Source organism: Dermochelys coriacea, chromosome 1 (genome assembly GCF_009764565.3).
Source record: "Dermochelys coriacea isolate rDerCor1 chromosome 1, rDerCor1.pri.v4, whole genome shotgun sequence".
Taxonomy (NCBI): domain Eukaryota; kingdom Metazoa; phylum Chordata; order Testudines; family Dermochelyidae; genus Dermochelys; species Dermochelys coriacea.
The window spans coordinates 279,634,036-279,657,923 of NC_050068.2; the positions used below are offsets into that span (position 1 = coordinate 279,634,036).

The window sequence follows — 23,888 nt, forward strand, 5'->3', positions numbered from 1 at the left end:
ACCCAGCTTTTCGTATAAAGGTAAACCCGTGGTGGGGCGCCCTTAATTGCTAGAGTAGCAGCCCGCAATTCAGCCCACTGGCTGGAGCTGGCCGGTCCCCAAGCCATTGCCATGACATTTGCATAGGGGGCATAGGCTATGGCCTGCCAATGCCTGGCTCCCTGCGCTGTATAGGAGGCTGACTCGTCCGTGAATGATGCATGTTTTCGCTCCTCGGTGGACAGTTGGTCCACCGAGGGGGGCCTCCTCTATTGGAAAGGCAGGCACGGGGTTTTCCACTGGGGACAGCTCCTCCGTGAGGGAGGGCACATGCTCGAACATGACAGCCCCCAGTAACAGAGCATGTGGGGTAGAAAGGGAGAGCCGGCCCAGCAGCATGCACTGTTGCAGGTAATGCTTTCATTTAAAGTGGGTTGCACTTTGTGCAACCCCTGTCTGCATTTGGGCCGATTTTGCCAGTACCCAGTGCCCCAGGGGAATGAGCGTGCGCACGATGACCGGATGGGGCCCGTTATGTGCTCAGTATTCTGCAACGCCCAGACCACCGCCAGGATCTGCTTTTCCCGGGGCGTGTATCCGGGTTCAGCCCCCTTCAACGTACGGGACCAGAACCCAATCAGTTCCTTTTGCTGGGCCCCTACCTGCTGCCATAGCCCCCAAGAGGCTACATCCGCCACCATGGTGACCTCGAGCTCGAAGGGGACCCCAGGCTGTGGAGCATGGAGCCGAGCATGAGTTATCAGGGCCTCTTTACACAGGTCAAAGGCAGTTTGATGGCTCCGCTGCCATTGCCAGGATGCCACCTTTCATATTAAGGCCTGCAAAGGCCACATAAGGAAGGCTAGATGAGGAACGAAGGCATGCCAGAACCCAAGTAGACCGAGGAAAGCATGCAACTCTTTTTTCATCTGGGGTGGGGGATAACCCTGCACCATTTGTTGCGCCTTCCAAGGAATTTACCGATCTGGTCCCACCCACATAATACCTAGATAGACTACTGTCTGAGCGGGGCCCTGTATTTTCTGCGGGTTCAGAGTCCATCCACGCGCCTCCAAGCCAGTAACGACTGCGTGTAACGCATCTGCCACCAGTTCACAGGAGGGGCCGGATACCATCACGTCGTCAATGTAATAGTAACAACGGGCCACGTCCGGCAGCCGTATTCGGGCAAGGTCAGCACTCACCAACTGGTGGCAAATAGTTGGGGAGTGCTTCCAGCCCTGTCACAGAACACAGAAAGTATACTGGTGGCCCTGCCACGAAAAGGCAAACTGCTCCTGACTTTCAGGGGCAATGGCGATAGAAAAGAAGGCATTCGCGAGGTCAATTATGGCGTGCCAGGGCAAGGCAGCTGCCGCGATGTGCTCGAACAGGGTCACCATATCCGGCACGACCGCCGTCAGTAGAGGGGTGACCCTGTTCAACTCGCGATAGTCTACCGTCATACGCCAAGTCCCATTTTCGCACTGGCCAAAGGGGGCTATTGTAAGGGCTTAAGGTGGGCTGAATAATCTTGACCTCTAACAGTGCGCTGATTGTCTGGGTGATCTCCTCCTCCCCTCCAGGGAGGCGATACTGTCATTTAGATACTACAGCAGTTGGGAGAGTCAACACCATGGGTTCCCAATGAGGGGAGCCCCATAGGATTGTCAGTGCCCGTACCTCCCGTACCCGAGGGCACTTACATACTGGGGATGTCTAAACGCGAAGAGGCCGTACTGGGTATCCACAGAGCGACCCCGCAGGACGTCAATACCCAATATGTATTCTCCAATAGCGGCCACCAAAACAGTGGCGTGGAACAGGGGAGCCTTCTCCAGGGTCAGAGTGACAGTAACCTTATACGCCGGGGTCTTCACTCCTTCGAAGCCTTTAACAACAGTGGCTTGGCCCTGGGTCTGCGCGGAGTACAAGATGGTGACCTCAGCACCCATATCTATTAACGCCAACACGAGTTGGACTCCTCCCCTCGGCCAGCAAATTGCTAGGGGTACAAAGGGGCGTTGGTCCCCCACCTCCCTCTCGTGTGGCCGCCGCGACACACAGAACGGAGGACCTGCCATGCCCTCAGTATGGGCACGGCAGTTTACACTTGGCTGGCGGAGCAGAGGGCTCCGCGGGCTTGGTTCGCTCCACACTCTTTTCCCCTTTTCCTTCAGCACTAGGTTTGGTAGGGGGCAGCTGCATCCACCGCTTGTATAAGTCTGCCGTTGGCTTTCTATTGATTTCCTCGCGAGGGACACCAGCCTGCAAGAGATCTAGCCACAAGGTCTTCCGGGGCACCTGCAACTTCCCTTTCTCCTGTCCCCCACCTTGCTGCCCCTTTGCAGCCCATATGGCTCTTGGCCTAGCACCCGCCAAGGCGGCTTCCAATTGCATAAGGGTGGCTGCCAAGTCTCCCACGCGCCCATTCTCTGTCATGATGACAGTGAGGAAGGAAGGTTTTAATTCATCGGGGCCAAGCGTAATACTGTGGCTTTAATCGATTGTTACTGGTACATCGTCTGGCCCCATCTTCCCACCTGTGGAGACAGCCCAGGCCATTCCCAATTGACGGAGGGCTTGCATCCCTTCCGGAACGGTTTTCCAGGGGTGCACCTGTGCCTCCAACTCCCCCACCGAGGGGTAAGGCCGCATCCACTGCAGCCGCCAGCCAGCGGTACAACGAGGGGCTTTCGATGTCTTGCCCCACAGCCTGCGACCACAGCGGGTTTGCCAATTGTGCACGTACCTGAGAGTTTTGCGATAGGACCCCCAACTGTTGAAATTCATAAGAAAGCAACAAAACCGTGTTACCTTCATTGTCCCAGACCCTCACGAGCCACTGCAGGATGCTCTCCCCGGGCTCCTGTTGGAACGTCTTCACAATTTCCTGAAACTCACTCGTTTTAAACGTGTGGACAACTTCTGGTTGTAGGGCGCCTCCTTGCACCTGCAACTCCTGGACTGGGTGTGCCAGAGCCATGGCAGGGGACTCCTCCCCCACCTCATCCAAGGATGAGGAGTCCCAAATGTTCCCATCCCAAGTCTCGGGGTCCCAGGAGGGGGCAGCGGTCACTGCGCGTACCTGAGCGGTGGTGACCGGCTGCTGCCCATGCCTGAGGCACCCGGCCATAATCCACACTACCAGCCCCCAGCGCTCCATCGAGGGCCATCCTGGTATGCGCTGTAGGAACAGTGACTGCTTCCCCACTTCCCCTATCTTCAGCCAAAGCGGCATCGCTTCTCAGGGTACCCTGCTCACTGCGCCAAATGTTCTGGGCCAAGGTGCTCGAAGCACCATAGACCTGGCAGGAGTACTCGGAGAAAAACGAGGCTTACACAAAGCTGTGAGTTATTGGCTTTATTGAAGGTTAGTGACCCACCAGCAACGAGGACTCCAAGCATTGCAGTCACGGAGGCAGGGAACCCAGCACACCGGAGCTTTGCCTGGGACGGAGTCCGACTGAGGGGCCGACAGTCAGCATTAAAAAGCATTACACAAAAACAGCTCATGAATATAAAGTTAGGTGCTTCTTAAAGGGGGGCTTTCTACTACCTGGCGAAGGGCCATGCAAAGCAGCTGTGTCCTTCAAGAACTATCTCCTAAAATAACAAAGCAGCTGTGTCCTTTAAAAACCTCTCTCTAACCCACAATAACGAAGCAGCTATCTATGTCCCACAGTAACCTCTCGGCTCGAGAAAGCGGAAATTCCCTCGCTAGGCCGTAAAAGTCTTCTGCAGTCCCTTACAGCAGCAATTAGGAATGAAAAAAACCCAACATACAACAAATGGAAAAAGGGGAGGAATAGCAATTGACATAAATAAGAATGTGTGAAGTGTAGAAAATGGATAAGGGAAGCTAAACACATCAGGGAAAATCCATGGTTGCTAGGGCTAAGGACAATAAGAAGGAATTTTTAAAGTATATAAGGAATAAAAGAAATCCTAGCAATAGTATAGGCCCATTACTAGGCAGAGATGGTAAAATTGTTAATACTGATGATGAAAAGGCAGAAGTTTTCAATAAATATCTGCATTTTATATTTGAATTGAAGCAAGATTATTCGCTTGTATTGTCCAGTCCATTAGTAACCAAGAGGATGTTAAGCAACATCTACTAGTGATTAACATTTTCAATTCAGTAGGCCTGGATAACTTTCAAAAAACTTCCAGAAGAGTGGAGAAATGTGCCAATATTCAAAAAGGACAAGTGAGATGACCTGCGTAAATATAGGCCAGTTAGCCAGAAATCAATGCTGGGTGAACTAAAGGAAAAGCTGACATAGGATTTAACAGATAAAGAATTGAAGGACAGGAATGTAATTAATGTTAGGCAACATGGTTTATGAAATTAGGTCTTGTCAAACAAACCTGATTTCATTTTGAAAAGCTTACAAGTTTGGTTGACAAAAGTAACAGCATAGATGTAATATACATATTTGTAAGTGATTTTGACAAAGTATCACGTGACATTCTGATTAAAAGAATTAGCAGTATACGATTATCAATAAAGCACAGTGAAATGAATTAAGAACTGGCTAAAAGACATCTGTCAAAAAGTAATTGTCTATGGGGAATAATCATCAAATGGAGATATTTCTAGTGGGAATCCACTGGGATTGGTATGACGCCTGATGCAATTCAACATTTTCTTCAGTGAACTGAAAGTAAATATAAAAATCACTAGGGATCCAATTTGCAGATGACATAGATTGCCCAGTCCTCATCATTATTTACCATTTCACCAGTCATGCAGAGCAATCTGGATAATTTCGTAACCGGGGATGCAAACAAAATGCATCCAAATACAGCCAAATGCAAAGTTATACATCTAAGAACAAGTACTCCTGGGGGAATTCTGTGCTACGTGTGCACATATTTAATGAGCCCCACAGATTTCTAATTTTTCACGCAGAAAAAGCTTCTGCCAAAATATTGCTGCAATTGTGCTGTTTGCCCACCAAAGTTGCAGCTCCCTGCCAGTGAGGGAAGAGAGAGAGAGCTGCCTTTGCAGCGCTTGCCAGGCCAGGCCAGGAGATGGGGCTGGGGGCGGGAGGGGCAGACAGGGGCTCATAAGGGCTAGGGGGGAGGATTGGGGCAGGGGCTGAACGGGAGTGGAGGTACGGGGCCAAGGCGGGAGGGAGGTGCAGAGCCACATGGCGACAAGGGGAGGTGGGGCAGAGCTACATAGTGACAGGGAGTAGCTGGGTGAGGGCACAGAGACTCATGGGGACGGGGTGGATGTGCCTGACTGAATGGGAGAGGCTAGGAGTAAGCCAGGGTCTGCATGGGGGGAGCTCCTTAACAATCCCTCCCTGCCCTCTCCCAAAAATACCTGTTTCATACTTTACTCACCCATACCAAACAGCCCTCCAAGTTCACACCCAGCCTCCTTCCCAGCAATTTACCTCCCTCTCCCTCAGCTCCTCCATTACCCCTTACTCCCCCAAGCCTTTGCTCTGCTTCTGATGGGTGGAGGAAATACATTTCTGTATTGTAGTTTAAATGAATTATTACTCAGAGTTCTGTATTAATATGCCTAGTAAGAAATCTATTTGTCAAAAAACATTTCCTGAATCTTTTTTGTTGTCTGTATTGTTACAGACATACTTGCTGACAGGTATTTTGAAATAAATGACCAAAAATAATTGAAACTGGTGTGATTATATTGTGTTATTTTGACAAATAAAATATGCAGAATTTTGCAGAATTTTAAAATATTGTGCGTAGAATTTTAATTTTTTTGGCACAGAATTCTACCAGGAGTAGAACAAGGGCCATACCTACAGAATGGGAGTCTGTATCCTGGAAAGGATTTAGGGTTCAGAGTAGAGCAAATCAACATAAGCTCCTAGTGCGATGCTGTGGCAAAAGGTGCTAATGCGATCTTTGTATATATAAACAGGGAGTAGGAGTAGGGAGGTGATTTTATCTCTTCATGCAGCATTGGTGAAACTGATATTGAGAACGCATAAAGTTCTGGTGTCCGCATTTTAAAAAGAAGCTGAAAAACTGCGGAGACATACAGAAGAGAGACACGGAATTGATTCAAGAGCTGGAGAAAATGCCGTATAGTGAGTTACCAAATACAAAATTTCTTCATGTATTCCAGACGTTTGGAAGTTTACTGTTAAAAGACACTGTATGATGGATAAAAGTCACATTATTTTTTTTTCTTCAGTTCTTCTTCTATATGTTTAAACACATCAGGATCCTCAATGGTTGGAGTTATCTGAGAGGGAAGAACATACATAAACATAAGATAGAGAACTGCCACATACCACATACAGTAGGGAGCAATTGGTTCAATAACTCCTCTAATGCTAATTTTTCTAAAGAAATCAAGAAGAAAGCATTTATAAAGATTCTGAAGATAAAATATACCAGGCAAAAATAAAATGACATTACAATATCAGATATTGTGAACCAACAACAAAGTACATTAAAGAATCAAAAGATAAAGTCACTTCTGCTGAGGTGCTAGCGTTCCTTGTTAGAATAAAGAGCACCTATAGCTTACCTGATACGGTTTGCCATTGACAAGAGCAGAAAGAGCAGACCGTGGTATTTTGCCAGAACGTGTCTTTGGTATCTGTTTCACAAATACTGCCTTTCGGAAAGCTGCCACTGGGCCAATGCTCTCTCGAACATACTTAACAATTTCTTCCAAAACTTTCTCCTCCTCTATCTTTATACCTGGTGAGGAATTTCAGATGCTGTAACTACTTTACAACATTATACAAATCTTAGTGACACAAGACATGAGTCTATGAACAGTAATGAGCTCTCACCATTTTTTAATACGCATAGCGCTAATGGGACAAGACCTTTTAAGGCATCCTCTTGGCCAACAACAGCACAATCAGCCACAGCTCCATGGGAAAGAACAGACTGAGGGAGAAAACAAAACAAAACCTCAAATAGCTGAGTATATATTCTACTGTAATTAATATGCAGGTAGCATTGACAATCTAGTGTTTGGATGGAAATAAGAACAATTCCTAGGTAACACAACATACAATTAAAAAGGTAATAAAATGTCTTCTTTACAGCAATGTTAAAATGACAGTGTCACATTTTAACACATTCCACAAGATCTTAGCTGGAAAAATGTTATGTTAATACAATATTATGATCGATGTTTCACACAGTTATGCAGGAAGGAAAGAGCAAGTAAGTGCTGGTACATTCTTGAATGTGTGATCTATTGCAATTCAGATATGTAATCTACCTGTAATCTTTTCAATCATACGGAAAGCAGGGACTTGGAACTAAAGAGCCTCTTCAACCATAACTAGAGAGTTAAGAAAACAACTCTATAAATGAAACTCTATGAACCCTGATTGTTCCAGAACGAGGAAGTGCTATTGGTGGGTGGAGGAGCAGAGAGAAGGGAAGAGAGCAACGGTGGAATGGGTGTGTGTGTGTAGCTCCAGACAGAAGGGCTGCCGCAAGCAGGCCCTCACAGAGTGAAACAGTCGAGAACCTGTCTGAATCCTGGGAGGGACAGAGTGGCTGGTCTGTGACACCCCAGGACAGGAGCCAGGAGGAGCACTGTGCCAGGGAGGAATCGCCCGAGAAGGACAGACCAGAGCTGGATCCAGTATCACTGCTGCCCAAAGCTGCATGGGGCTGTGGGCCTTGTAACTTTGCACTGGGAAAAATGAGGGAGGCTGTTAGCTATTTAAGTGGGGAGGCGGTCGCTCTGTGTGGCTTTGCAGAGAGAGGCAGAAGGCGGCACTGGAGGGGTTTGTTGGGGGAAGTTTACTGGTGCCGAAGATGACCAGAAGCACCCAAGACTCACCACTGGACTGGAACTTTGCCCAGGACTCCTGAACTCTGTGTGCAGACACATTGCTCGGTGTCTGCCCTGTCAGACAGTGCTACCACTGGGCCTGTGAGGCCTTGAGTTGGATGCAACCCTGTTTTACCGCTCCCGCTTTATTTCCCCATTTTTTTTCCTTTCATCCCTCTGTAAACAAACATTTCCCTTTCCTATATTCATTGTACTTTTCATGTGTGTGTGTGTGTGTGTGCGCGTGCACGTACGTATGTACTCTGGGGGGTATGGAACAGGTGCCTCTGGGGTGGAAGGGACTTTCCCTGCTGTACTCATGTGCGCTTCTCTTGGCCAGAGCGGCCTGCAGAGCAGACACCATCTTGGCCACGAGGGGGCTAAAGTAATTTATCTGAAATTTTACTTTCTGCCAATCCAAACCAGCAACAATAAACCCACAAGTTATTACTGCTTCACATTTGTCTGTCAGGTTGAAGTATCAAATTAATATATACAAAAAAGTGTCTCCTTCCCTCCTAGTCACATCTCCTACTTAGGGAACTTTCTTAACCATACAAAAGAAAACATCACAATGGCCTGTATAATTTTCCCATTATTCATTGGTGACCTCTTAAAGAGGAAAAAGGGAGATTGAAATTGAGGAGAAGAGTCCTCATTGGTGGATCACAATCAGAGAAAAATGAATCTGCCATCTTTAGGGACTTTTAGGTGGATGAAGACTGTTTGCGGGTGTACTAGGTGCTGTGCTAACAAATACGAAGGCAAAATTCCTGCCTCAAAAAGCCTGCATGGAGCAACACTATGGACTGCTGTAAGAATTCACTCACGAGTACGAACCTGCACATGAACATTGCAGCTGAAGGAAGCTGAAATGAATGAGTGGACAGACCTTCATCTATTATCTTTCAGATATCTCTGAGACTCCTCTCCCTTTCCTCTCATAATGTAGTCAAAACCCAGGTAAAATGAGACCTCAGTTTACCTGGGCAAGAAACACTTCAGCTGTGCAAAATAGATATCCTGACTATTGCCCCTTAGATACTCTGTTTTGCTCTTCATATATAACTAGATATATACATGCCTCAGGTTGCAGGGCAACTGTCATAAAGCATGTGAAACCTCCTCATACAAATCCACTGAACATTTCTTGGCTTCCTAGTTTGTATGTTCAATTGACACTATTTTTGCAGCACACATGTACATGATATCAACATGCTGAAGCAGTCTGTACTTTTAAGGTAGCTGTGATTATATATGCATATTTTGCCCTAACTGGCACAGAATTAAGATAATTATCCTGTTATTAATGGAATTAAGTTATTTACAATAATATGAAAAGCAGAGTGCAGAGAAGATACAGCAAGTTTCAGTTTTTAAATAACCTCAAGCCATTTTCACAAGCACAAGGTACCATGTAATATTTTGTTATTAGAAGTACTTGTGGCACCTTAGAGACTAACAAATTTATTAGAGCATAAGCTTTCATGAGCTCACGAAAGCTTATGCTCTAATAAATTTGTTTGTCTCTAAGGTGCCACAAGTACTCCTTTTCTTTTTGCGAATACAGACTGACACGGCTGCTACTCTGAAACCTATTTTGTTATTGTAACTTTATCTGTTAAACCTTCAAAATGTATACTGTTTGGTTCTTTATGAGAGAAGAAATTATTTGCAGACTAAGCAAATTGCTCTGTTCTGTAACATTTATGTGATCTGAACAATCCACAGGAGTCCATAGATCTGGAATCGAGCCAGTTGAATGCCCCAACCCTTTGTGGATGCATTGGTGACTAACATCTGAATGGGAAATATTGGAGTCAAAGGCAACCGCAACAGACATTGCTTGGTTCTAGCCACCTGTAAAGGGATGATCATTCGGTGGATGTTTGGATGGTAAACTGACCTGATCCAGGACTGAAGAGGTCTCACCCTCAGTCTGGCAAAGGGTGTGATAGGAGTACTTGAGACCAATCTCAGGCTTGAAAATAAATATGCGAACTTCTGGAACTTCTCCTGAGGCAGGTATTGTATGGACTGAGATTGAACTTTAGAACCAAGTTTAAGAACAGATGTAGATTCAAACTTACGGAGTCTGAGATCTGTTGAGTTGATCCTCCCCGATTAGAGGAGGTAAGATCAAGAGACAGGTAAACATAAATCCCTCGATGATGAAAATGGGTGGATACTAACAATAAACATTTTGTAAAACACTTGCAATGCAGTTGAGAGTCTGAACGGAAGGACCTGGAATTGATGACGATCGCCTAGTACTTGGAAACAAAAACATTTCTTGTGCAAGTGATGTACTGCAACATGAAAACATGCATCTTGCAAATAAAGTGCACTGAACCAATCCATGGGATATAAAGAAGGTATGATGGATGCAAGAGTCACCATGCAGAATTCTGTGTTGGTGATGACAGTGTTGAGGAGCCTGAGGTCTACTATGGAGCACCTGGTCTAGTATACCTTTTTGGTATAAGAAAGTATGGGGAATAAAATCCGTTTCCCCCAAAGCCTAAGGGAACCAGCAACATTTCCACTAACTCCAGTAGTGACAGTTTTTCTTGATGCATGAGACTTGTCCCCAAAAAAGTATGGGGAAAGTGCATGAGGGGAATATGGATGGAACTGGAGGTGTATCCTGTCTGGATGACCCAAAAATGCCATGTTATTGAAGTCCAAGCACTCTTGAAAAAAGAAAGGCAGTTACCAAAAGGGGGAAGGGAAGGGTACCAATCCACACAGTCTACTGCAGTAACCTCCACTAAAGTATCAAAACTGTTGCTTCTGAGAATGAGATGGTTGAGTAGAGAATGAAAAGACAGTCTTCTCTTTTAGAATCTGTCTCTTTTTAAACTGATCTTGCTGCTTCTGATAATAAAATTAGGATAGAACAAAAATACATGGTTCAGATCTCTGCCTTGAAGAGAACAGTCACTTACATTGCTTTCTCTTAAAACGTGAGGTGTGAAGCCCCAGTGATCTGAGTGTGGCCCTAGAATCCTTCACAGAATGCAATGTTTCAGGTTGAATATATCCTTTCCCTTGATGGGTAAGTCTTGAACTGCCTTTTTAACTTCGTTAGGCAGTCCTGATGCAGATAAAGATGAGTCCCTTCTCATGGAAATTCCAGTGAAGACTGATCTAGCTCCTGTGTCTGCAGAGTCTAAAACTACTTGCAAAGTGGTTTCTGCAATAAACCAATTCAACTTCATCCTTCAGATCTGGAAGTAACTCTTTCAAAAAAATCAATTTTGTCTCATTGTATATAACTGTATTTGGCTAGCATAGCTAAGTAGTTTGCAATCCTGACCTGAAGAGATACCACTGAATAATCCTTACAACCAAACAGATCCAATTTCTTTGCCTCTTTTTCTGATGGGGTGGTCTTCATTAGCCGCATTACCTACTAGAGGTGATGGTGCCAAGGTAGGTGACATAATATCTTTTGTCGGATCAACTTTTGTTGGTGAAAGGTACAAGCTTTCGAACAACACACAGCTCTTCAAGTCCGGGGAAGGAAGGAGAGATGATGGCAGCAGATGCGAATAAAAATACTCTTAACCCTTTAAGGGGACCTTGATTCTTTTGTTCAGTTCTCTTTCAGATTGCTGAGATGCTGGAGTAGTCTATAATTCCTTTTGCAGGTTTAAGAATTCCCTCATTAAAAGGAAGGGCTATTCTACCCTGACTGCTGGGTTCCAAAATGTCAAATTTCCATTAAAGGAAGTCTTTGTCTATCATTTAATGGCACCCCCTGAAGATTCCCTTGCCTGCTCAGTCAGGAGTGTTAGTTGACATAGCTGCTTTTTGTATATATCAAAGAAAATTCAAGTAAGTGGGTAAAGAATAGAATATAACACATAATTTGAGACAACACTCAAAACGAAAAGGTAAAATCTTAATTAAACCCTTGGGAGTGGGACATAAAAATAAAGTCAAAGCTGAGGAAAAATCATGAAAAATTCAGTGCACTTCAGAAAAACATAACACAACACACCGATACAACATAGGGAAACCATACAAAAAAACCACAGTTGTGACCCTGCCCTTGACATTGTGGTCCCAGCTCCTGCCGAAGGTTCAGAGTAAACAGTTACCCTTCCTTAAGTTCTCAGCTTCCCATTTTTTGCCTATGGACTAAGCCCTTCTAAAGCCACTGCTTCCAGTGCAGTCTTTCAGGCTCCTCACCTGATGTTGGACCAGGTACCCTTTGTGGAGTTCCAAAAGTTTATAGATAATTCTGAATAAGAGTAAAGGGTTTCATATTCATAAGAACCAGATAAGAGTTTTAAAAAAATAGTAGAAAGTTTAAAAAAAAAAGTTTAACAAGCATGCAAAATAGAAATATAGAAAATAGAAACAGCCATAAGTCATTGAAAAGCTGTAAAAATACAGAACAAGAAAAATATTTAAAAAGAAGCAGTGTTTCTAGAATGGTAGTTACTGAAACAGGACACATTCCTGTTTTCTACAGCCGCAGCAGCCTCCAGACAGTCAGGAGGGGACTAGTCATGCTAAATCCCTGTAGTATTAATCCCTTGCTTCAGAGAAAAGGCAAGCAATTCCAGCTGAAAGACACACACACAGAGCACAAGATAGAAGATGAAATTAACACAAATACGTAACAACTACTCATTGAGCGACAGGATAAATGGTAACTTCTGTAGCTTCACAGGGCCCTGATGATACTTATAAAAAACCCTGGTGAAATAAACAATTCTTATTGGAACATGATGAAGTTGAGATTTATAGTCAAAATCTGAGGAAAAACTTGCTAAACTACATGTAGCTATAATGGAAATGGAGATAAATATGCATACTTGACAAGGTGACTGTCATTTAATTAAAGGAAGATTCACTGAGCTTCTAATTCTGTATTTACTGATCTTACTGAACAGTTAATTGTGTTGTTGTTAATGTTTTCTAATTTAAATAGCAGTTTGCTGTGTAAACTAACTACAGTCTAGCTTTTTTTAGCTTGGTTTAAAAGGTGAATTGAAAAACCAAGCATTTTCTTGTGATCAAGTGTATATTGTTTTCAGGGGAACAAAATTACAAAACAATAGGGGAGAAGACTGAGAAAAACAAGTGATTGAAATTAAAGAAAAGACGAAAGCTCAGATGGTACACAGAGAGAGTAAAAAGAAAAGGTGTACTTGTGGCACTTTAGAGACTAAAATTTATTAGAGCATAAGCTTTCGTGTGCTACAGCTCACTGCATCCGATGAAGTGAGCTGTAGCTCACGAAAGCTTATGCTCTAATAAATTTGTTAGTCTCTAAGGTGCCACAAGTACTCCTTTTCTTTTTGCGAATACAGACTAACACGGCTGCTACTCTGAAACCAGAGATAAAGTAGTACAATTCTAAAGATTGGGTAATTCATAACACCAGCCATTTTATCAGCTTCAGCAGTCTGAAATGAAAGTAAGGAACAATGCCCCCTTTAAAAAAAAAAAAAAAATCAATGAAAAATTTGTTTAACGGTACAGAAGTAAAAGACCAGTGGCGAGATTCTGTGCTGTATATCTTCAAGTCATCTTTGTGCCTGCTAATCCTGGGTTGCTCTAGGGGCCAGTGTGGTCCCTTGAATAACTTAACATTGGAGGGGCAGTCTAAATTAGCACAATCCCTGAAGTGCTTTGCTGCTGCACCTCCCCACACTGCCTCCTGGTTTAGACATACCCCCTATGCCAGGGGCTTGAGGCATGGGTCTCATATGGCAGCATAAATTACCTAGTGCAAAGTCCATATCGGGGGGGGGGGGTTGTTGATTAGATCCTCCCCACCTAAATCTGGGGTTGTGACAGCCCTTTCACTAAGGAGGGAAGAATCCCTTCCCAGGTGGTGTGCTCATTACAGGATTGTGGGGTGGGAGGGGTAGGTGGCTTTACATGACATTTACTTTCTCCCAATTCTGAGCCAATGTACACTAGTCTAGCACTCTTACGTTAGGGTAGTTCTAATTTAAAACAGATTATTCATAGGCCTAAAAGGACATTCCAGTATCTTGGGAGCACCAGGGAGCAGGGATCCCCTAGTAATGTCCCTGGAGGATGAGATGACATGGTGCAGAGCTGTTAATACCACTGTACTCCACCCAGAGATTCCCCTTATATAATGCAAATGCTCAGGAAGGTGGATCCATGGGGTTTATGCGCTGCTTTTGTGCATCCCAAATGGCTTGTGCAGCCAGAGAGACCAAAAATCTGTCCTCTGGCTTTTTTCCCAAGTTTTCTACTCTTTAAAATCCAAAATGTTAAATAAAATATGCAGGTCAACCTACAGATTACAAACAGATATTTTGTAAAGCAAAATATTGCAAAATTAGTTCTCCTTTGACTTAACTGCTAAGTTCAGAGTCTAGAGAAAAGTGCAACATGCCTAATACCAAATAAGCAGGATTTTCTTGTACTCCCTGCATGGCTTCCTGTACTTGGAAGATTTCAGGGAATCCAAGATCTTCTGGCAATTAGAAGTAGATCTGGACAGGTCTGTGAATCAGGAAATGAGTCTAAAATGCTATTTTAAAATGCATAGTTTTAATTTGTGGAGTTACCTATATATTACATTCATGAGCTAGGATGTGAGGGTGGAATTTTCGGAGCATTTAGAGTTGGCTTAATTCTGCTCTGACTGAAGCCAATAATAAAACTCTTAATGATTTCAATGGGAGCGGAGTTTAAGCCAACACTGAGCCCTTTTTGAAATCCACCCTAAAACTACTTTTAAAAAACTTTCCAAAAGTTTTAATCTTAGAAACGTCTGGTATTTAAACACCGCACCCCCAAAGAAATCAAAACCAACAAGTACACAACTGAGAAAAAAATAAAATGTATTTTTGTTGAGGTTTTCAGTCTCTGTGAACACATCTACACAGTGAGCAGCAGCCTGTGGCAGTGAGTCTTAGAGCCTGGCTTGACAGACAGACTCAACAGGGCTTGTGCTCCATCACTAAAAATAGCTGTGTAGATGTTGTGGCTCGTGCTGGACCTTGGGCTCTGAAGCCCACCCTCCTCTTTGGTTTCAGAGCCTAAGTCACATAGTTATTTTAAGCACCTTAGTGTGAGCCCAGCAAGCCTGAGTCTGTCAACATGGGCTCCAAGACTCACTTCCACAGGCTCCCACTCAATGTGTAGACATACCCTGTGATGCCAGCTTTCTTTGTACCCATTTTCACTGTTAAGTTTGTGCTCACCTCCTCAATTGCACTTGCAGAAATTCTGTGACCTGCAACATTGATCACATCATCAACTCGAGACATGACATATAAGTAGCCATCTTCGTCCATGTACCCAGCATCCATGGTATCATAGTATCCCTGAAAATAAAACCACAAGAAATAAATTTGTATTAATATTAGGGTCATCAGCTCAGCAATGTTCTACCAGCAAAATGGATGAGTGACTCACTCAAAATGAAAAAAGTTACTGGCCTGTTTAATAGAGTCACCTCCCACCTAAAGTTTATGCGTATGGTGTAAAAATAGGATCACATCAACTTTACAGCTGAAAAATCTTTATAAACTGCAGTTCCTTCTTTTCCCAATTACAATTTTTTCATTATTATAGATTTTATTCTGAAACACTTTATTCACTGTTCTGATTTCATAATACAGATTGGGTTCCCCTCCCCAAGTGAGCTTGGTGGGGTCAGCAGGAACAGCATTTGCCCTGCAAGTCCACTCACACCTTTTTCAGCCTGTTCACTGCTCACTCAGAACCCCTGGAAGATGGGCTCTCTCTCTCCTGAGCCCAGAGGAAGAGCAGGGTTGTCTCTAAAGGTTGGGGCAGCAAAACTGAACTCAAATTCTCATGATATTCCTGTTTCTATTGGGAATATCTTGACCCAGAAGCATGATAGCAACACCTTGCCAGACCACAAAATGACAGCTTGTCCACATATAAATCTGTTCCCTCAGCTATTTCCACCGTCGCACCAAATCTTCCTTCTTGGTCATGCATAGGAAACACACACACAACACACACCCCCGTGTAGGGAGCAGATCAGCTTATATACACAATCTCTTCCATGTGTGGATCTGATGGGGGAAGCATAATTTATTTTGTACAGATTCCCCTCCCTAAAGTCATGCTCCCCTCCTGCATATGTTATTCCACACAGAAGACAAGGCTGTATTTTTTAGATTTTCTTTAAAAGAGAGTGACTACTTTCTAATATTATGCACAATGAAAGGTTTAACTTCAAAAGTTTTTAATCTTACACAGAGATACATATCAAAGCTCTCTCATCAAAAGAAGAAATGACAGAATCCTAACTACTAACTAAGGTCATTCAATGCCACAGCATTACTGGTAGTTTATATAGTTCCTTTTGCAATTCTTACTTGAAATTTTTGGAAATATAACTCCTTGAACATTTTCTGATTTTTCCAGAGACTCGAGAAGGCTCCAGGAGGCAAAGGCAACCTTACATTAAAAAGGAAAAAAAAAAGTGCAGTAGTTAGAATAATAAAATACAAACTCAAAAACTTCAGTGATGCATAGTATAATAGATAATCACAATGTGATAGAACTGAATTCATATCTCAGTCAGGAAAGCATACGAGGATTATGCAACTGGAAGACCGTTCCCTTAACACCTATATTACTTAGTGACAGATGATTCTGAAAATTATGTATTTCATAAACTATGTTAAATCACATTCCTATAGTTCTAAACTTGAAGATACACCTAGCGGATACATTTTATAGAACACTAGGGCCTCCAACTTTTAGTAAAATAAAGTTTACCCTAGTAAATGTGAAAGAAGTGCTATAAATATCTGTCATCATCATTCAGTTTAAAAGATTGCCCAAGATAAAGCAACTGGCACAAATACATCTAGACTATATGGTCTACAAGGTGGATAGAAAGCTGGCTAGATCATCCGGCTCAACAGGTAGTGACCAATGGCTCCATGTCTAGTTGGCAGCCATATCAAGCGGAGTGCCCCAAGGGTCGGTCCTGGGATTGGTTTTGTTCAATATCTTCATTAATGATCTGGATGATGGCGTGGATTGCACCTCAGCAAGTTTGCAGATGACACTAAACTGGGAGGAGTGGTAGATATTCTGGAAGGTAGGGATAGGATACAGAGGGACCTAAACAAATTAGAGGATTGGGCCAAAAGAAATCTGATGAGATTCAACAAGGACAAGTGCAGCGTCCTGCACTTCGGACGGAAGAATCCCATGCATTGCTATAGACTAGGTACTGAGAGGCTAGGCAGCAGTTCTGCAGAAAAAGACCTGTGGGTTACAGTGGACGAGAAGCTGGAAATGAGTCAACAGTATGCCCTTGTTGCTAAGAAGGCTAATGGCATTTGGGGCTGTATAAGTAGGAGCACATTGCCAGCAGACCGAGGGACGTGATCATTCCCCTCTATTCGGCATTGGTGTGGCCTCATCTGGAGTACTGTGTCCAGTTTTGGGCCCCACACTACAAGAAGGATATGGAAAAATTGGAAAACGTTCAACAAAGGGTAACAAAAATGATTAGGGGGCTGGAGCACATGATTTATGAGGAGAAGTTGAGGGAACTGGGATTATTTAGTCTGCGGAAGAGAAGAATGAGGGGGGATTTGATAGCTGCTTTCAACTACCTGAAAGGGGGTTCCAAAGAGGATGGATCTAGACTGTTCTCAGTGGTGGCAGATGACAGAACGAGGAGTAATGGTCTCAAGTTGCAGTGGGGGAGGTTTAGGTTGGATATTAGGAAAAAACTTTTTCACTAGGAGGGTGGTGAAGCACTGGAATGGGTTACCTAGGGAGGTGGTGGAATCTCCTTCCTTACAGGTTTTTAAGGTCAGGCTTGACAAAGCCCTGGCTGGGATGATTTAGTTGGGATTGGTCCTGCTTTGAGCAGGGGGTTGGACTAGATGACCTCCTGAGGTCCCTTCCAACCCTGATATTCTATGATTCTATATTCTGCATGGACACAGACATTTTATAATACATAAATACACACAAGATCAGACCCTCAGCTTGTGTAAATTGTCCTAGCACCATTGACTTCAAAGTCATGAGGATCTGGATCACAGTATTTTCAGGTGGTTATACTTATTTTAATTGTACAAAAATGAAGTCATATTATGCAGATTAACCTGCAATAATTATTGGGGGGAGGAAGGTGGAAAAAGGTAAAAACCTATATTTTCAAATATAAAATAATTTGGGTTTAATTCATAGAAGGAAACAGAAATGACAAAAGTTGAAATGCACCATCAGCTGAGTTTTCAACATGTGCTCCTTTCTGCCACTTTAGTCAGCATCTGAATGTGATGAAGATGGGAGAAGGAGCATTCCACATACATAATACCTGTCTGATGGGAAGAAGCTGCAAAGCTTCCTGGGCTGACACCGGTGATTTTTTTTACTTCCACAGTGTTGACTGTCAATAAAAAAAGTTCAAGGAAACTGGGTTTAATCCTAAAAGATATAAATTCAAAGGGGGATGAACTGGGTTTCTATAAAGGTTAACTCTGAAAGCAGGGTGGGGGAGAGCGCGAGAGCGAAGAGAGAGACAGTGTGCATGCATATATTAGATCAATTCAATAATGTGGCATAAAAGGTCACCTGGTATGAGTTTGAGATGAATGTATTACTCACAAGTAATACCTCATACATGGGATCTTCACTTTCACCCTGGCAGTCACCAAATACTGACAAACGCCACTATGATTCATAACACTATCCAAAGGACAATACCTCTAGCACCGAAACATTCCCCAGTAGTGTAGCAGTGTCCATACAGATAAAATATAAACTGCATGTGGGACTTTAGCCCACAGGAAATGTTGTTAGCAAGTCAACCACATCTACACTACAAGCTTTACTTTTATCAATACAAAAGGACAATTTTTCTTTTTTCTATAGAAGTATTAACAGAATAAGCCATGGCAAAACAAGCTAAATCATCACTGTTCTTCCTAAGATGATGGTGGCCTCCCAGGGTCAGACTCAGCTATCCTCCACGTGATTCACTTTAAGAGGACCAGAAGGGTGTATCTGGCAACAGGATGTGGTCACGGTTTCAGCTGATGGGACACTTCCCAGTAAAGTGTATGAACATCCATGGGGTATCTAGCCACTCCCCACATCGCCCATCTTGATGGGTTTATTGGACAGCTTCAGGTGCATATCCGACCTGCTCGTCACAGGGCCATGGTTGGAACCACGTGGAGCAGGGACGGCCCAGGATTCCCCTACCACTGACCCTAAAGACTCTCACCACCAGGTGATACAGCCGCAGACTCCTGTCACTAAGCAATACAGCTGGACTCAGACCCAACCCCCCACCAACAGAAGGTCAAACTGCAACAATAGAGGATAGCGTACTGTTATTTTACAAGGAATTACACGATACAAAAAGTATTCAGATTCCCCACCCCGGCCTTCTCTACCAACTCATCCAACTGCAGCAAAAGTCAAGATGGGGGTTGGGAGCACAGAACAAAAACCCACAATACAAACACCCTTACAATTTTTAAAGCTCTTTAAAAAGGGAAACTTGTTAGGAAAGCTCACTGTTGGCTTTACCAAGCCAGGCAATGGCACTTTAAAAGGTCCCCTACAGTACAGGACACTAATGACAAGAACCTAGAATAAAAGATGATACAGAAATAGCTCTACATGAATATATAACAAATATAGTTCAGCTTAACTACCACAAAAATCACCATATTCACCAAGGAGTACTCTTCCTCTTCCACTTTTGGGGCAAACAGACAAGTGCTTCAAAATATTTTGTTGAGTGCTGGTATTTGGAAAAAAACAGTTACTAACCTGTTCAGTAACTGTTGTTCTGGACAAGTAGCACATGTCCAATCCAACCTTGGTGCCCGTCTGCCCAGCGCATAGCCATTGGAAACTTTTCCCCTCATTAGTACCCGTTGGGTAGCTTGAGTTCCTCCTGCTGACACACACCACTGCATGCAGGTATAATGGATAGAGTGGCCCCCTGTTCCCTCTCAGTTTCATCTTGCCAGATCTCCGACATAGAGGGTTAGGAGGATGGGTCACGACTGGAGAACAACTTGCTCAACTCTAGCATTGTCTCTCGAGTCCTGAGCACCACCTCAATGGGAAGCAAATGTGTTGACCGAGGACCAGGTTGTCAATCTATAAATTGACAGCAAAAAAGTGGCTTCGGGCAGAATGCAGGTAAGTACATTGGCTGGCTGATATGGAAAGGTGATACCACCTTTGGGAAAACGTCAGATGAGGCTGCAAGTAAACCTTGTTCTTAAAGAAGACTGTATAGAGAGGCCCGTCCATTAAGTCATGCAGCTTTCCTACTCTTCTGGCCAGGGTGATGGCAACCAAAAATGCCATATTCATTCATAGATGTAGCCAAAGGCTCAAACAGAGGGACCCATAAGTCTTAAAGGCACTAAATTTAGATCGCTTGGGAGAAGGTGGTCTTGCAACCGAGGATACAATTTGACTAGCCCTTTGAAAAACCCTATGAACATGTTGTTAGAGAAAACAGACCAATTATCTACTTTGGGGTGGAACACTTACTCCTGGGGGAGTTCTGCACCACTGTGCAATGCAGAATTTGCACAGAAGTAATGTTCTGCACAGAATTTCATTTCTTCCCACAGAACTGGCACTGCAGAGCTGCTGCTAGCGACTGCTGGACCTGACAAAGCCCGGCTCCCCAAATCGCAATGCACGTGGACGGGCTGCACTTCCCAGCATGCCCTGAACAAAGGAGCTGGGCTGCACATAAACAGAGAGCCCGGAACACAGGGTCATGTGCCCCCCCAGATTTCTGCCAGAGTTTGCTGGCCCTGCTCAGTCCCGTGGTGTGTTCAGGCCCCCTCCCTGAGCAACAGCTGCTGGAGCTGGCAAGCTGCACCCTTCAGGGAGAGGCAGAAGCAACAGCTGAAAGCTGCAGGGAGGGGCCACTGCTTTCCAGGAGGGTTAAGGGGGCGCCCCTTCCCAGAAGGGGGCGTGACTCAACCTGTTCCAGGAGGCAACCAAATCTTTAAATTTTGCCTCCCCCATCAGCAGATACAGGTCATTTCTGCCCAGTAGGACAACAACAAAAGCTGTGTGGAGTAGTACCTGAAGCTGGGCTCTGGAGGGAGAGGGTGAGGGTGTCTGGCCCCACAGCTGAACTCTGGGGGGAAAAGGGGATGCAGGTGTCTGGGCTGGGGGGCCCCGTGCAGCCAACTCCAGCACCCCCCAAATATCCCCTTCAGCACCCCTCAACTGTACTCCTGCACCTCCCTCTCACCCCGGCAGCATTCTCTATTTGGGAACTTGGAATATAGTAATCTATGGGGGCACAGTGAAAAAAACACCAGAATTGACTAAAAGACTGCAGGGACAGAGTTTTCCCCCAAGATGTGCCCAGCTGGCATGTGTGACACACCTAGACTGAGGTGCCCAACAAAAGCATAACAGAGAAACAGGAACTGGGTTGTCATAAGGGTTTCTTTAATTTTCTACTCCTGGGGGAATCTTTTTGTTCTCTGCATTGTTACAGACATACTTGCTAACAGGTATTTTGAAATAAATTACCAAAATAATTGTAACTGGCATGATTTTATTGTGTTGTGTTATTTTGACAAAAAATATTCAGAATTTTGCAGCATTTTAAAATATTGTATGCAGAGTTTTTCCATTTTTTTGGTGCCGAATTTTTTATTTTTTGGCGCAGAATTCCCCCAGGAGTAAATGCTGGAATAGTTGCCTGATACACCCTCACAGAACTAGCAGTCAAACCTCAATGTTTTACATACAATAAGCTATCTAGTAGCTGTTGAACCGAAGAAAGGAACGGTGATGCTGCCTGCCTGATCACAGTAGTAAGAATGCATTGTTCAGGGAACCCAGGCTGTGATCTTGTAGAGAACAGAACTGCTGACACTTTCTGTTGATCCTTGTCGCAAATAGGTTTATTTTCAGAAACCCCCACCGATGGAAGATGTATCTGACCAGATGTGGACAACGAGACCACTCGTGGTGTCTTGTAAGTGATCTGCTCAGGTGATTTGCCAGATTGTTTTGGACCCTGGTAGATAAGAAGCTTCAAGACCTATTGAGTTGGCAGTGCAAAGCTCACAAAGCAGAGTAGCCTCTTGACAGAGCAGGCTCCTCCCCGATTGCTGAGGTAGAACATTGCTGCTGTTCTCTGCGAGGACTAAAAGGATGTTTCCCTTGATCTGTAGCAGAAAAACTTGGCAGGCCAATCTAACAGTTTTCAACTTTCTGACATTGGTGTGGAAAGCCAAGTCCTCTGCGGACCTAAACTCTGAGTCTGTAGAGAACCCAGATGGATCCTCCAGCCAAGGGCAGACACGTCGATCATGAACATGAGCATCATTTGCAGGCAGGCAAAAGGACTCCCACACATACATTAACTAGAACGGTCCATCAAGCTAGGGACGTGAGAGCATGAGAGGGCATCTTCACTACCAAGTCCAGATGGTGACAGCACAGTGAGTAGCCAACCCTGTAGAATTATGAGGTGCAGTCTGGCATATTGAACCACATAGGTGCACAAGGCCACATGCCCCAGGAGCCTCAAACAGTTTCATGCTGTTGTGACTGGGTGAGCTTTGCAATCTAAAACAATAGACAATCATCTGAAACCTCAAGTTCAGATCATATCTGTCTACTGCTATGCCACAATGGTGCCACTTCAGCACCAGAGAGGGCACCATCAAGTCCAGCGCCTGGAGTCTACTGTACCGATTTAGGCACTGATTTGGAGAAGAAATGCTTGAATTTCAGATGTACTCTACTCAAATCCCTCTCACCCCTCTTTTCAGGCTTTGAGGGTGGATATCTTCCCCTGGTTGGAGCCTCTTTTGGAGATGCATGCTTGTTGCTAGGCACAAGTGAAGGAGATGAGTGCCGGGACTCTGACAACGTTGGAGATGTACTTTCACTGAAGCTGCAGCACTCAGCACCAAGTTGGAGCAGCTCAGCTCAAGCATAGTCTGAGTGCTACCTCCATCTGCAGCAACTTCAGCCTAGCCTCCCTATCCTTGTTTATTTTAGGATTGAATTTACAGCAAATCTGGCACTGGTCTTTCACATGTGCTTTGCCCTGGCACTTAAGACAACTACTGTGCAGGTCACTCACTAGCATAGGTTTTGAGCAACAAGCACATGGCTTAAAGCCCAGCAACTGAGGCATTCCTCAGTGCTGGGGGTAGAACCCCAAAACATGGAAAACAATAAAAAAATTTGAACAACTAAACTTATTAACCAACTACTATTATACTTTATACACAGAGCAGAGAGAGAACTTCTGGTAATGAACAGGGGTTCCAATGACTGTTGTGGGAGGTAAGAAGGAACTGAAAGGGGCGTGGGAGCAGCTCTGCCCTTTATACCTGCATGCAGCCGTGTTCAGAGCAGAAGATGCTCGAGCCACCCAACGGGTACCGTTAAGGGAAAAAGTTTCTGATGGCCATGTGTCAAAGTGTCCATTTTCCGACTGAAATTGAGCTTTTAAATTATAGGAGGAAAAGAGGTAGGAAGTTAGGGCACTGGATTGGGATGTGGGAGAGCTAGGTTCAAGCGTTTGCTCTGCATGAACCAAAGGAGTTTTTCATCCCAGATCACACATAATCAGGGAGAACAGGGACTTGAACCTGGGTCTCCCACATCTCCAGCCAAATGCCGTAACCACCCAGTTATGGTCTCAGTCAGTCATGCTTTCCTTCCCCTTCTCTCCAGATTTCCCACCAAAAACTTAGTTGAAACAGATATGTCTGCACAAAACATTTTGACTTTGAGCACATCTCAAGGAAATTTAATTTAGCCAAAAATGTTCCAACCAGTTCTAATGCAGACCAATGTTAAACTTCCAGTATGTTACTTACCAACCCTCGACAAGATGTTTTTGCACTAGCACTAGCACTAGCACTGCTCTCCTACCTTGTAAGTCAGAAAGGGGTACCTGGCTGACTAAAAGGACAGTAACCCCAAGTATTTCCTGTAAAACAGCCAAGAAATGCAACAGCTATGTGCCATGGGAGCAGACACAATGGAAGCTGAAGATGATGAGAAAGCAGAAAAGGAGATAAGAGAAAAGCAATCAGTATTTAGAGTGGCTTTAAGCTGAGATCCCTGGATCTAA

General features: G+C 44.3%; 1 protein-coding gene across 1 annotated transcript in view; it reads right to left on the bottom strand.

Annotated features, from left to right (window-relative positions):
• Window positions 1-5,660: 5,660 nt before the first annotated feature.
• Window positions 5,661-23,888, bottom strand: part of ACSS3 (acyl-CoA synthetase short chain family member 3) — a 123,010-nt gene continuing 104,782 nt past the window's right edge. Inside the window, exons 12-16 of the mRNA XM_038388133.2 lie at window positions 16,132-16,213; window positions 14,983-15,105; window positions 6,774-6,873; window positions 6,503-6,678; window positions 5,661-6,214 (exon numbers count right to left, since the gene is read on the bottom strand). Of these exons, the coding sequence (XP_038244061.2) occupies window positions 6,146-6,214; window positions 6,503-6,678; window positions 6,774-6,873; window positions 14,983-15,105; window positions 16,132-16,213 (550 nt within the window). The 3' untranslated portion in view covers window positions 5,661-6,145. The remainder of the gene's footprint in view (window positions 6,215-6,502; window positions 6,679-6,773; window positions 6,874-14,982; window positions 15,106-16,131; window positions 16,214-23,888) is intronic.